The sequence below is a fragment of the Salvelinus sp. IW2-2015 genome, unplaced genomic scaffold (assembly GCF_002910315.2).
Source record: "Salvelinus sp. IW2-2015 unplaced genomic scaffold, ASM291031v2 Un_scaffold1143, whole genome shotgun sequence".
Classification (NCBI taxonomy): Eukaryota; Metazoa; Chordata; class Actinopteri; order Salmoniformes; family Salmonidae; genus Salvelinus; species Salvelinus sp. IW2-2015.
In genome coordinates this window covers 296418-311985 of record NW_019942753.1, presented here as the reverse complement: position 1 = coordinate 311985, position 15568 = coordinate 296418, and the positions used below count along the sequence as shown (strand labels likewise).

Genomic DNA, 15568 nt, shown 5'->3' with positions numbered 1-15568 from the left:
CTATGAAATGTAATGATCAGGGGATATAATGTTGTTACTCAATGATTTGGGTGGGGGTATAGATATTGTTACTCATGTGATGTATTGGAGTTGGTATAATGTACTACTCATGATTTGGGGGGGGGGGGTATAATATTGTTACTCATGAATTTGGGGGGTAAGATGTTGTTAATCATGATTCAGGGGGTATAGTTTACTGGTACTGCTTGATTGATTGTGGTGGGGGGGGGGTAAATTTGATGTAGTCGCAGGGATGATTTGGGGTATTAATGTTGCTAACTCTGATTTGGGGGGGGGGTATAAATATTGGTACTAGGGTGTGATGTGGGGCATGGGATTTGGGTGGGGGTGCCGGGCGGTGTAATATTGTCTTACTCAAGGGTGGTTTTTGACATTGTGGGTGGATGTCTCGGCTTGGGGGGGTACAGTGGGAAGGATGTTGTTGGTATTAATCAGATTAGTTTGGGGTGTTCCTGTGGGGGGTTCGATGTTGTTGATGTGATCTCATCCGGGCCAGGAAAGGGATGGGAGTGGGGAGTTGGATTTTGGGGGTATGGAATGTGTTGCTGACTTTATGGATTTGTGGCAGTGGGTGTTGCCTTTGATTTCTGCCTGTGAAGATATACTTGTTCGTTGTATAGGTTATATATGTTGGTGGCTATTCTTTCTCTAAACGTATTTAATTAAAATACTTATTTTTTATTTTTCTACTTTATACTTGTACTTACTACTAATCTTCTATGCTTTTAAAACTTGACTTACTTACTTACTTGCTACTTTGAGTGGCAGTGCCATTGTCCAGGTCGAGCTACTTGACCTGCCTTAGCATCAATCATTCCCTATGAGCCCCACATTATCATAATGGTTAGTGTCAGTCTGGGAACACATCCATTGTTCAGACATGCTGGATATGGGTGGGGGGCAAATCTTCTGCTTGAGTAGCGTTATCTATCACTCTCTCCTTCCTTCTCCAGCAGCTCAGAGAGGTGGATGGCACTCTGTGGAGCCCCACCACACRCATCTARGGAGATGAGATGCTAAGAGTAATTTAGGTTTSTCATTCGTTCTCCSCTCCCCAACAGGCAGGCYGAGTGTATAATTGGCTAYAAATGCCTTTSAMAATTTYACTTTAAAATCCACAAAAGCWTTTAAATGTCAAAGCAAGAGRGAGAGAAGGACTATAACTCTGAAACAATCTTTCAACTTGCCAAAAGCCTCATCATTACAAATGTGAATCAAAGAGCTAGAACAGCAAACCATCCTAACAGTCTTTTAATAACTGTGTCTGTAATCCACTGCTCTTTCAGGAACATGTCTGTGCTCTAAGACGTGGCCATTAGTTTAGAGTGTAGTGCACTGCTGTGAGATGTGCAGTCTCATGGTCAGGCAGCTGGTTTCACCTTTACATGAATCACACAGTGACGGAGCAGGTGGGTGACAGTGATTGGCAGGTACTCAGTTGAATGACAGGTGTAGGCCAGTCCACAGATGACCTCTCTGATCATTAGATAGGGAGTGTGTGAGGGAAACAGGGCCCTATTTTACTGCATGAAAATAGATAGATACCCACACACAGTTGAATGCTGCCAAAGTTCTATTGGGCAACGTTTCGAGCCGAAAGTCTTTGTTACCCTGGACCAAACATGGCCGTGTGCAGTGATGTAGTTGCTGTTTCTGCTTCTCACCGTCTCACTGCCTATAAAAGACAGACACCCCACAGTTGCTGGGTTCAGTTGACTATTTTAATTTAGAGAATTGAAGCACTTATGCTGAGGCAGGCAAGTTTATCTTTCAGGAAATGAGTTTGTAATAGTTTTCAGAAGAACATTGCTGCATCAGACTTCTAAGAAAGAAGCACTCCAAGAATAGCAATTTTCAGCAATTTTCATTGAACATGACACCAATGTTAATGAATGAATTGCAATTTGTTTTGTTGTTTTGTCAATTACAGATACAGATACCTGATGCAAGTAAACACAATTTACTGTAATTAAAAAATGCCTAAATGACAGCAATGTTTTTGTACTGTAATTAACATTTACAAGTTAACAGTAGAAACATTAGAAATAAAAGCCTATTTCTTATTACAACATCTGTATTTTTCATTTATTGACTCCTATTCCTTTTTTTGGGATCAACATTTTATTTATTTTCAAAGAAACACAGACAATAACAAAAAGCAGCAGGAATGGTTATATAATTACAGTAGAATAGACCACATATCCTATACACACATATATCGGCCACCCAACTGCATCAACCCACCATCCAACCCCTCCTGGCGACCACCCCAACCCACCATCCAACCCCTCCTGGCGACCACCCCAACCCACCATCCAACCCCTCCTGGCGACCAACCCAACCCACCATCCAACCCTCCTGCGGACCACCCCAAACCCACCATCAACCCTCCTGGCGACCACCCCACCCACCATCCAACCCCTCCTGGCGACCACCCCCAATCCACCAATCCAACCCTCCTGGCGGACCACCCCAACCCACATCCAACCCCTCCTGAAGCGACCACCCAACCCACCATCCAACCTCCTGGCGACCACCCCATATCCACCATCCACCCCTCCTGGCGACCACCCCAACCCACATCCAACCCCTCCTGGCGACCACCCCAACCCACCATCCAACCCCTCCTGGCGACCACCCCAACCCACCATCCAACCCCTCCTGCGACCACCCCAACCCACCATCCAACCCCTCCTGGCGACCACCCAACCACCATCCAACCCCTCCTGTGGCGACCACCCAACCCACATCCAAACCCTCCTCTGCGGGCGACCACCGCCAAACCCACATCCCAACCCCTCCTGGCGACCACCCCAACCCACCATCCAACCCCTCCTGGCGACCACCCCAACCCACCATCCAACCCCTCCTGGCGACCACCCCAATCCACCCAACCTGATCTCCATGAAATTAAAAACAAAATCAAGCAATTGTGATAAAATCAGCGGGGTACACTTTTGCACATGAGACAGAAAATGAACAAGTAACAGGCAATCTGTYGGGAAATATACAYACTATAGTAGTTTGATGGTTTCAGSTGCAGATAACCAGCTGTCAATTGTTGCTTGGCCTCATGRATCCTAGCAGTGGATAGTTCTAAATAAATGATATCTAGAAAAGGGCAGATCCAATGGGACATAGCCAAAGAATGTGGAGGTTGCCATCTTAGTGCCAATATCTTTTTAGCTGCTGTCAAACCTGACAACATGATACGTCTTTGCTGTAATGACATGATAAGTGGTGAATTATCATTAAGTGATAACAGTTTGGGGGAACAAGGTATAGTGATACCAAGTACGCCAGATAAGACAGAGGATACCTCTTTCCAAAATGTATCCACAACCTTGCCACTCTCAGTACATATGCATAAAGGAGCCCAAGCAGCGGAGGCTGYTGAGGGGAGGACGGCTCATAATAATGGCTGGAACGGMGCSAATGGAATGGCATCAAACCAWGTGTTTGATRTATKTGATAYCATTCCACTGATTCCRCTCCAGMCATTACCACAAGMYCATCCTCCCCAATTAAGGTGCCACCAACCTCCTGTGAGCCCAAGGCACCTTGGTTACATAGATCACACAGAGGASAGGTTATGATTTTCATTAAATTACATTTTCTAGGTGGACRRTAWACCCTGTGTATGAAATTAAAGTGTATCYRCTCATGATTGGGATTCTTAGATGAACCCACTAWGTCCTCCCATGCAGTATCCCAACAAATAKSATAATYRAMAGTAGATAGTTCTCTTATCCATTGATTCTTAACTGGTACTGATTTGTAAGCTGCAACTAACATAACCGTATACGGATCAAACCCTTTGAGTTACCATGTCTATCTAATATTCTATGTAGTTCATGTTGTGGGGGGGGGGTGAGCCCAAAGGGACACCATACACCCGCATCACTGATCTTAAACATAGATAAAATAAAGAAGAGGTACCAGGTATTTGAAATATAGCCCTAAGATCATCAAATGCGTACAAACCTTCATCTCTAAATAGATAATCCAAAACATGAACACCCCTATCCTCCTATAGGGGTGAATGATAAGGGGATACCGCCAGAAAGAAGGGAATGACTGTGGAAATTTGCCACTTCTGTATTGTTTTAGAATTGCTTTTATACTAAGCACAATGTTGTGAGTAAGAAGGAAATTAGTGGTCCAAAACGTAACTTAGCTTGTTTTAATGGTACTGCAGAATAGACAAGATCCTGAAGTCTGGGTGGTAAAGCCAAATTCTCTTCTATAGTCTCCAGGACACTAAAGTATTTGAATCAAACCATGCTGAAAGGGGGCATAGCACAAAAGACAAAAAGTTAAAGTTAAACTTCTATTCTACTGAGCCATTTACTTTATGTTCAGTTTCTTATCTTTTATTATTTCCTATTGTTGTTGCATTGTCGAGAAGGAACCTGCCTGTAAGCATTTAGTTGGACGATGTGTACCATGCGTATCCCGTACATACGACTAATAATACTTGAAACTAAAGTTAGGCAGAGAAAACTCCCTTGTCACGATGCATAGTGGATAGTTTAATTTGAGGTCACTTACCTTTCCATATAAATTTAGAGACTAAAGACAAGATATTGTCCAAGTATTTCTTTGGTAGAGCTAGTGTAATCATTGCAGAGAAACAGTTCATTTGGGGAGGAATATTCATCTTAATGATGGATATTTGAGCTTGTAGAGAGTTGGGAAGCTGTAAACATTTAGAAAGATATGCTTCTACTCACATATATTTGGAAATTATTTAATGCCATGTTTTGAGGAAAATATCTATACAGTATACCCAGATATTTAAGCATCATCTGTCAGAGCAGCTTACCGACCATTGCACCTGTACACAGCCCATCAGTAAATAGCCCACCCAACTACCTCATCCCCATATTGTTATGTATTATTTGCTCCTTTGCACCCCAGTATCTCTAGTTGCACATTCATCTTCTGCACATCTATCACTCCAGTGTTTAATTGCTAAATTGTAATTATTTCGCAACTATGGCCTGTTTATTGCCTTACCTCCCTAATCTTACTACATTTGCAAACACTGTATATATACTTTTCTATTGTGTTATTGACTGTACGTTTGTTTATCCCGTGTGTAATTCTGCGTTGTTTGTGTCACACTGCTTTGCTTTATCTTGGCCAGGTCGCAGTTGTCAATGAGAACTTGTTCTCAACTGGCCTACCTGGTTAAATAAAGGTGAATTTTCATTTTTTTATTTAAAAGCTCTTTACCAATGGGATGTGTTTGGGTACCATTGACAGAGTGAGTCCTAAGCTTAATGACATCATAGCTGATTTTGTCCAATTAATTTTGTACCCTGAGAGGGTGCTAAAATCATCAAATGTAGAGAGTATGTGGTAATTATGAGACAGCATTATCAGTGTACAGAAGTATGCCATCCCTATGTAAGGAAGGGTGCTGTCTGATTTTCTGTGTTAGCAGTTCGATGGAAAGGGAGAAGAGCAAAGGAGAGATTGGGCATCCTTGGCGACAGCTTCTGGATACGGGAATTGCCCCCTGTGGTCACCATGGCGGAAAGATTTGCATATAAAACTTGAATCATGCTCATAAACTTGGTTTCTAAATTAAATCGCTCTAATACCGACCATAGAAAATCCCACTCTGACCTATCAAACGCCTTCTCAGCGTCCAAGGAGAGAACGTTACATGGAGATCTAATGTCATTAGTGGCATGAACCTATCCCAAATGGGAACTACAAATGTGGCTCATGTGCACAGTGCAATAGCACTATAAAAACGTCTTTCTTCAGACACCCACATACAGGTCAAAGATCCCTGTTAGGGGTATCCTGTCATGCAAGACCAAGGGAGTAATCTATCTCATCACCTGTTCATGTGGAAAAGCCTATGTAGGACAAACGAAAAGACAATTAAAACAACGCATAGCTGAACACTGCAGCTCAATCAGGTGTAAGAACATTGACTATCGAGTAGCAGCTCACTTTGTTGAAGCTAACCATCCCATCTCCTCCCTCAAATACACAGGCATTGAGCATGTTGCTCTACCAAGGAGAGGAGGTAACATTGAGATCCTACTACTACTACTACAAAGAGAGGCTTACTGGATACCTCTCTAAAAACATTGACCCCTAGTGGTCTGAATATTTACTTTGATCTCAGGCCCTTCTTAAGAAACAAAATTGAACAATTATTTTTTACAGCTTATTAGCGTACACCTAATATGTTCTCGCTGTTGATAATGTTTATTATATATTAAGTTTGAACCAAAAGATTACATGTAACAAAAATGAAATACGAAATTATTATGTGAAATTGAATGAAACAATAATGTATGTTGATGCTAATATCATGTACAATATTCCAATATGTTTCTATATGATAACAATCGCGTAATATACTTAATATGCCATATACAATTTTTTAACAGTTTCACTAATTAATTTTAATTAACTTAATAATTTTGACACACCCCTCACTATTGTCATTGGTTACACTAATTGCACTGTGTGTCTACATAACCTGGTTCAAGTATTCATGACATTACCCCGAGGAAGGCACAGTGATGCCGAAACGTTGGTAAATACCCATTAAATTGCTGGGAGATTACATATGGAGTGTGCGACTTTCTTTATTTTGATAGTTTAGTTTATTCGCCGTTAGTCAGCACCTCCACACAAACTGTTATTCTGGGTGTGCACTAGCTCCTGTTTTTTTTATTAGTGGCATGAACAACATGTAATAAACGACACACGTTACCTAAGGCTAGTCGAGTTTTAATGAACCCTGTCTGATCGTGATGCACTAGTGTAGTCACACTGGATTCTAAACGGGCTGAGAGAACATTAGCATACAATTTAACTTCTGAGCACAACAACGACAAAGGTCGATAGTTACCCATTAGAGTGTGATCTTTATTGGGCTTCGGAAGTACCGCAATCATTGCAGAGTTTACGTCATTGTGAAAAGATCCCTTGTCAACAGAAGTCAGAATCAAATCATGTAAAAATAGGCCTAATTTATCCCAAAAGGCAAGGTAGAATTCTGGGATTTACCTTTTTTTATATTTGTTAGTGCCTATTTAAGTTCATCCAATGAAATTGCTTCCCCAAGGGATTGTGATTCTTCGTTGGAAAGGTAAGGAATATCTGCTCTTAGTGCCAACACCGCTCAAAGTAATATCAGATTTATAGAGCATAGAGCCCTCAAACTCAACTCTGGACCTCGAAGCCAGTTACACTACGCTGTTTCATTGTTCCCCTCTAATCAGGGACTGATTTAGACATTGGACACCAGGTGGGTGCAATTAATTATCAGGTAGAACAGAAAACCAGCAGGCTCTAGACCTCATAGGGTAAGAGCTGAATACTCCTGGCATAGAGTATTCAGCTAAAAAGAACAAATCTGCATTGATTTCCAAAGGATTAGTTAACAAGCCATTCTGTGCTTTCATAGCTGTAATATTAGAGTATTTCTCAGTGCCTCTGAGTCTCATTGCTAAAAGATGACTTGGTTTAGCCCCATTAAAATAATAGTTATGTCTGATTGGATGAATTAAGAATTCTGCCCTGTGTCTGAGCAAAGAATTACATTCTAATTTAACTGCATCTATTCTTTTCTTTTTGTCAACAGAGTAAGAGTTTTGTTGTTCTCATTCCAGATTAGCCAAACATGTTTCTAGTTTGTTAATTGTTCTCATTATGGTTTTATTAAGGTGAGACACAAATGACACTGACAAGTTCCTGATAAATCCCTTTATAGACTTCCATAGGATATGGGCATCTTCAACAGACCCATCATTCTGTGTTAGATAAACATCTAGTTATTTTTCAAATAGTAACGCTATATTGAAGCACCAGGTGTATCAGGAATCGTTAGTTTGATTATTACGAAGCTATGATCAGAAAGTGGACATGAGCATATCGTTGCATTATGAGTATCTGAGTATGCAGTGCGGGAAACTAGAATATAATCTATTCTGGAGTAGGATTTACACTACATGGCCAAAGGTATGTGGACACCTGCTCATCGAACATCTAATTCCAAAATCATGGTCATTAATATGGAGTTGGTCCCCCCCTTTTCTGCTATAACAGCCTCCACTCTTTTGTGAAGGCTTTCCACTAGATGTTGGAACATTGCTGCGGGGACTTGCTTCCATTCATCCACAAGAGCATTGTTGAGGTCGGGCACTGATGTTGGGCGATTAGGCCTGGCTCGCAGTCGGTGCTCCAATTCATCCCAAAAGTGTTCAATGGGGTTGAGGTCAGGGCTCTGTGCAGGCCAGTCAAGTTCTTCCACACCGATCTTGACAAACCATTTCTGTATGAACCTCGCTTTGTGCACGTGGGCATTGTCATGCTGAAATAGGAAAGGGCCTTCCTCAAACTTTTGCCACAAAGTTGGAAACACAGACTTCTAGTGTAAAGATTACCCTTCACTGTAACTAAGGGGCCTAGCCCAAACCATGTAAAGCATCCCCAGACCATTATTCCTCTTCCACCAAACTTTACAGCAGGCACTATGCATTCGGGCAGGTAGCATTCTCCTGGCATCTGCCAAATCGAGATTCGTCCGTCGGACTGCCAGATGGTGAAGCGTGATTCATCACTCCAGAGAGCGCGTTTCCACTGCTCCAGAGGCTTGTGTGCAGCTGCTCGGTCATGGCAACCCATTTCATGAAGCTCTCAAAGAACAGTTCTTGTGCTGACGTAGCTTCCAGAGGCAGTTTGGAACTCGGTTGTGAGTGTTGCAACCGAGGAAAGACCATTTTTACGCGCTACGTGTCTCAGCACTCGGCGATCCAGTTCTGTGAGCTTGTGTGGCCTACCACATCACGGCTGAGCTGTTGTTGCTTCGAGACATTTCCACTTCACAATAACAGCATTTACAGTTGACCAGTGCAGCTCTATCAGGGCAAAAAATTGATGAATTGACTTGTTGGAAAGGTGGCATCCTATGATGGTGCCACGTTGAAAGTCACTGAGCTCGTCAGTATTCTACTGCCAATGTTTGTCTATGGAGGTTGCATGGCTGTGTGCTCAATTTATACACCTGTCAGCAACGGGTGTGGCGGAAATAGTGTCCACATACTTTTAGTGTATGTCTAGCAGAATAGAAACTAAATTGTCTAGATGTAGAATTGACCAAATCTAAATACATTGGTGAGATTAAAATCCTTGACCAAGTTGTTAAATGCCACTGACGCAGGTGCGGGAGCTGTTTGAGATTCATGGCCAGAGCGGTCCAAAGCGGATAAAACGGCTTTCATATCCGCACCTACGATAGGAGAAAAATCAATGACATTTGCCAGTAACTCCGTTAGATTCTCATAAAATGTAGGATCATACTGGGATGGAGCAATTTTCCTACCTGAGATTATATTTTTGATATACACTGACTTTACAAAACATTAGAAACACCTGCTCTTTACATGAGAAAGACTGACCAGGTGAATCCAGGTGAAAGCTATGAGCCCTTATTTGATCACCCCACTTCAATCAGAGTAGATGAAGGGGAGGAGACAGGTTAAAGAAGTATTTTTAAGCCTTGCGACAATTGAGACATGGATTGTGTATGTGTGCCATTCAGAGGGTGAATGGGCAAGACAAAAGATTCTAAGTGCCTTTGAACGGGATATAGTAGTAAGTGGCAGGCGCACCGGTTTGTGTTTGTGAAGAACAGCAACGCTGCTGGGTTTTTCACGCTCAACAGTTTCCAGTGTGTATCAAGGATGGTCCACCACCCAAAGGACATTCAGCCAAATTGACACAACTGTGGGAAGCATTGGAGTCAACATGGGCCCGCATCCCTGTGGAATGCTTTCGACACCTTGTAGAGTCAATGTTCCAACTCATTGAGGCTGTTCTGAAAAAATGGAGTGTAACTCAATTTTGTACATTCATTTCGTACGCCCAGGCTATGATATCCTACCGTCAGCGCCATATTTTTCCAGAACAGTCACTGATAAACTGTCTCATAACAACAAGGGAGCCACAGTTTTGGAATCTACAGAGGATGACGCTACAACATAATAATGACTGTTTGCAAATATTTGGGCATATCATTATTTTAAGTGGGACTCTTGAATATATATAACATCAATGTAATGTCTACGAAAGTAAACAAAGCAAGCGCCTTCTTCCTAGTGCCTTCAGAATGCGGTCTCGGTCAGGGAATCGGAGCACCTGGAAAATCAAGGTTCGGAATCTGGCTGAGTTGTCAATGTGCCGGCTTGTACAATGAGCCGGCTAGATCTGGAAACCACTCTGGAAGTGATCTATTGATGAAATAAAGTGTTCTGGGCCTCAGTATTTTCATTCATATGGGCAATTCTCACGTTGTCTCTACGTTGCATGTCCTCGTAGCGAGTCAAACCGGTCCATTCTGATTTGACCCTGAGTTGACATCTCCTCACATTTTTTTATTTTATTTATTTAACCTTTATTTAACTAGGCAAGTCAGTTAAGAACAAATTCTTATATACAATGACGGCCTACCCCGGACGACGCTGGGCCAATTGTGCGCCGCCCTATGGGACTCCCAATCACGGCCAGATGTGATGCAGCCTGGATACATTTGTCAACTCTATCGCCAAGCTTTGTGCACTCAGCTCGAAGTCTTTTAAGATCAGTAACGCACTTGGAAACGTCATCCTGAATAAAATCCAACTCTGCTTGTACTCCAGTGAACTCAGAGGCGATGAACTCTCATTGTTTTGCCATAGCTTCATCTAGCATGGTGGCTAGCGCTTTGCTGTCAGGAGATGAGGTCGTTGATTTAGCTCGTAAAGCGTGGTGTTCCATAGTGAGTAAGTTACTAAATACTGTTAAACAGGTTAGCTGTTAATACATCCATGGAAATGGTTCAGACGTGCTCATGGGTAAAACTTCAAAAATGAGGATGCAAGGGAAGGAGCTCCTATTCCAATACACTTTTCTCGGCTTAAATGTTAATTCCGCTTTAATGCAATTCATTGAACTTTTGTTCCTTTCAGAAATGATTGTGCAGCAGCAAATTTGAAAWAGATTACCAAAGTATTATTTTCACTCCACTTAACCTTCTCATCAGTGGAATCAGCCTACCACTGCTTTCAGCCATCGCTAACAAGCAAGCCTCAGAATCATTCTATAACCATGGCAACATCCTCCACTTCCTGCATTCCCATCTGGCTCATCTGCTGTCTCCCACCCTCAGCCTCACTCAGTAATTGTGATCCTTTTTCATGTTCAGCACCAAGTTGAACGTGTCTGATCCAGATTGTGCTCCTTTATCATAGTCCCCCGGGTCCAAGTTCTCCCTTGAGCCAGCAATAAATTGGATATTGAGTCTTTCATGAAGTCTTCCAATTCCCCTTGGCCAAGAGAGACTTATTGGGACCTACCATAAGTAGCCATGTAGCTGSCCTGGCCTGAATATTAACAGTGAGCCACTATGTAAGGCTGAGTCTCCCCCTACTTAGGCCTTGTCTCCTGTCTTGCATGACTAGGTTCACTCCCTAGATGAAGCATCAATTTAAAGTCTGACATGAACTCTGATAAAGTGCCACAGTCTCATCAGTTTATGCATTGAGCTGTTGTACATTTCCAAACCCTTAAATCAATGTGATGAAAAAAAAACATCTCCTAGAAGCCATAAACATCCATCCCCAAACTGAGGATGACCTGACTGAGTGCTCAGGTGGATGATGAGAAGGGCCAGGCTAGACCAGGCTAGACAGTCCCAGTGGTTCTATCTCATTAGCCTGCTGTGTGTTATGCCTGCTAGGAGGTCCAGTCCCATATCCTCAGTTATTTTTTTGTATTTTTTTATTTTACCCCCTTTTTCTCCCCAATTTCGTGGTTGTTAGTAGTTAATTGTTAGTAGTTCTGTCTTGTCTCATCGCTACAACCCCGTACGGGCTCGGGAGAGACGAAGGTCAAGAGCCATGCGTCCTCCGAAACACAACCCAACCAAGCCGCACTGCTTCTTAACAAAGCGCGCATCCAACCCGGAAGCCAGCCGCACCAATGTGTCGGGGGAAACACCGTACACCTAGGACCTGGTCAGCGTGTACTGCGCATGGCCCGCCACAGGAGTCGCTAGTGCGCGATGAGACGAGGATATCCCTACCGGCTAACCCGGACGACGCTAGGCCTATTGTGCGTTGCCCCATGGACCTCCCGTTGCGGCTGGCTGCGACAGAGCCTGGGCTCGAACCCAGAGTCTCTGACACTGCGCCACCCGGGAGGCCCTCAGCTGAGATTTTTAATGTCACACGGACGAGGGAGCTAATTCCTTCCAGGCTCTCAAAGTGTTATTTTTTTGCGGGTTTGCTGTGTGGCATGCTGTTTCATCAGTGTCGTTTAGCTGATTCTCCTCTTGAGTAACTTCCTGGTTGTGGAGGTGGATGAAGGTTGTAGTGAAAGGGAGTCTCTTGGCGAGGAGCCAGAGAGCAGGGCTCTGTTTCAGGGGTGATGGGTGCTGTGTGTGTCCTGTGTGTGTGCTTGTGTGTGTGTTTGTGCAGCATGCGTGTGAGTGTGTATGTGTGTGTGTGTGCGCCCCTCTTCTCCCATGGGAGTCTTGGCAGCAGGTGTGACATGCCGTAATGGGAAATTATGCTGCACGGTGCAAAAACTCTTCGGAAAGGGGTCACCCACTGTCAACTCGACCAAGTGCGTAACAGAACAACTACTCAGGCTTTAATGAAAGCTGTCACATTTTTGTTAGTGCAGAAGTTATTAAGGACATTCATATATTGTTTTTGGGGTTTCCAACTTTGAGAGGAGTTCCTGAGATGTGAGGGGTCAGTGTTCGGGGCTCATCACCATAGGTTTTTAATTATTGTGACGCTAGAAATGCATGCCAGGCACATTTAGTGCTCTTTCTTCAACAATCATGAACGTGATCATCATCAAATGGTAATATACAGATCTAGGAACAATGCTATGGACGTTCCCCTTAGCTCTTCAAAGACTGGGTTGAATTTTACATCAACATTTATTTGCGCTTTGCAGTATACCAGTAGCAGCCTACAGTGCAGTGCTCCAGTCATTTGTCGTGTAATAATCAACCCTGTGTGTCTCTCCTTTCTCATCTGTGTTGCCCTCTCTGCAGGATGTGCCTTTTTAACATACTGCGCCAGAGAGTCAGCACTGAAGGCCCAGAGCGCCCTCCATGAACAGAAGACTCTGCCAGGGGTAAGTGCCCCTGATCTGCCCTCTGTCAGAGGCTAGGGCCCCCGGGTCCAGGGCCTGGCATGGGACATGTCTGCATTAATGTTACTACTCTTAACACAACCACATCACATCGACACTCACACATACTGAACTGAAGTCAGCCATACTTCAGTTATTCCGCCTTGCGCAAACGTGTTATGTTCACAATATTTATATGTTTTGATAAGACAGGCTTGATGGTCCATCCTGTCCTTTTTCTGTCCTCTCGTCTTCTCTCAAAATGTTTACACACACAGACACACGCACAAACACGCACATGCGTGTGCGCACGTGCACACACACACACACATTCCTAATTGCCTCAGGAAATCCACTCTCATTATCACATATAATCAAACAATAAATACCCACAATAATTTTTACCACAAGTATGGCCATCTGGAGTTTTAATTTTAGAAACTGTTTTAAATTCTGTTTCGGTTGGTTGATATGTTTTGCATGAAAAGAATGTCCTCCTACTGTACCATGACAAACCCACAGTGTTATACCATAAGCCCATCCAGTACCTACAGTATGCTGGAAATGTTCCTGATCCTATGTCTATATACAGTACAGTATGTACATAGGGATGTATAGTTCTAGACATAATATCCTGGGAATCAGAGGTTTGATTGAATCTGTGGCCCCTGCAGAGGAGAGGGCCTCCTGCTATGTCTCCAGATCCCCTCCCTCTTCTCCCTGGTTAGAGCCTCTGGGCATCCATCCTGGTCCCTAGGGAGGGAGGCAGGGGAGAGGTGGATGGGGCTGGGGGCTTCTCTGTGGCGGGTTAATCAGCTGTTTGCAGTGCTCTGTCTGGATCTCCTGGGTAATACATTGAGCGTTCGTTCCACACACCACTAACACTGCTGTAATGGAGTCCCTCTGAGACCACCTCTTGTCTTTTAATTCTCACTGCTCTCTAATGAGGTGATTGTTGTGATTGGACTACATACTGCAGAGGTTCCTGCCTTAATGGCTCGTATCTAGAAAAGGGTCAATGCTATGTCTATGAGATTTGGGTAAACGTGAGTTATAGGTGGATGCAAGCTCCCAGCAAGAGGTCAGTCCTTCAATCTGCAGCAGAACCACATAGAGATCCATCCTCCCATCCTTCCCTTAATAAAGAGGCTGTGTGAGGTGGCAGGCCAACCCTCATAAGGATGTTTTCATCAGGCCATCACACTCTGAGGTCCTCCATGACAGCCCTTTGATGCTCCAGCTCTTCCACTATGATATGTCCAGACTGGGCTGGCTGTTCCGGGCCTGATTGTGCAGTCTGGATGCGTGCGCCTCAAACTGTCAGGAAACTTAAATGTGCAGGCCTTAAAATGGATCATCAGGCAGGTTGCAGGCCCTTTGGAAAATAAAACCAGTCGACCAAAAACAGGGCTTGAATTGCACATGAACTCGATGAATGAAGRCTATCATGCCGGCCAGTCCTTGTCTGCGGTCTGCCAGAGACCAAAACAGGCAGGGCCAGAGCAATATGGCTCACCCGGCTCACTTTGATCGCCTCCTGGCTTGTCTTGAAGAGAATTGCCTTTTGAGGGCAGAGGGTGAGGGACGATAAGAGCTTTCCAATTCCTCTGTCGTTTTTCAAAGTGCCATGTTTCCATCGTTATTGTCAGTCTGTTTGAGAAGAGGACTCTCTGGAGCTGGGAGGGGGGGGGGGGGGGGGGGGGTATGTGTGTGATCTGCAAGGAGTCACCAGGGGTGTCGCGCAGATTAACTGAGAATCTCAAATTCTGGGGAGCTTTAAATTCCCATTCTTTCATACCTTTCGTGAGACTAATTCTCAGTCTTAGCCAATGTCTCTTACCCATGCTGCCGTCCAAGAGGCCATTCTGCTTTGTTGGGTAGTTTTTGTGTTTTTGCCAAAAAAACACATTTGTTTACATGTCCAGTGTCATCATGGTGTCTTTATGTCCCGTCGCTGTGATCTGCCAGGCAGGAGACAGTGTGCACACTACAGTAATGTCATCAGAGGCTAAACAGCCTCCCCTGGAATGCTTATAGGGCGTTATGTTTACATGCCTATTCAGCATGTTCCCCAATGTAGGGCAGCGTGGTCTTTGGACAGGTTAGGTCATCTCTGTGAATGATTTCTCCACGGATCCGATTAAGTACCTCCCTATAAACACGCTCCAGAACATCTCTCCGCTGTTTGCCTAATGGTCATATCGCTGCTGTTTGGAGGTAGAATCTTGAAGAAGCCTCTTCTTCTTCTTTCCTCGGCCGTGTGGCGGAGGCATCCTCTACTCCAATTAGCTGCTGGTGGAGGATGAAACGGGCTGTAATAAGGCGACGATAGCCAAGCCAATTATAGGTCTGCTGCGGAAAAGGACCCAGCATCTTCTTTCTCTCT

General features: G+C 43.9%; 1 protein-coding gene across 1 annotated transcript in view; it reads left to right on the top strand.

Annotated features, from left to right (window-relative positions):
- Nucleotides 1–13221, top strand: part of LOC112069893 (CUGBP Elav-like family member 4) — a 21409-nt gene extending 8188 nt beyond the window's left edge. The window contains exon 2 of the mRNA XM_024137282.2: nt 13103–13221. Within this exon, the coding sequence (XP_023993050.2) occupies nt 13103–13221 (119 nt within the window). The remainder of the gene's footprint in view (nt 1–13102) is intronic.
- Nucleotides 13222–15568: the final 2347 nt, after the last annotated feature.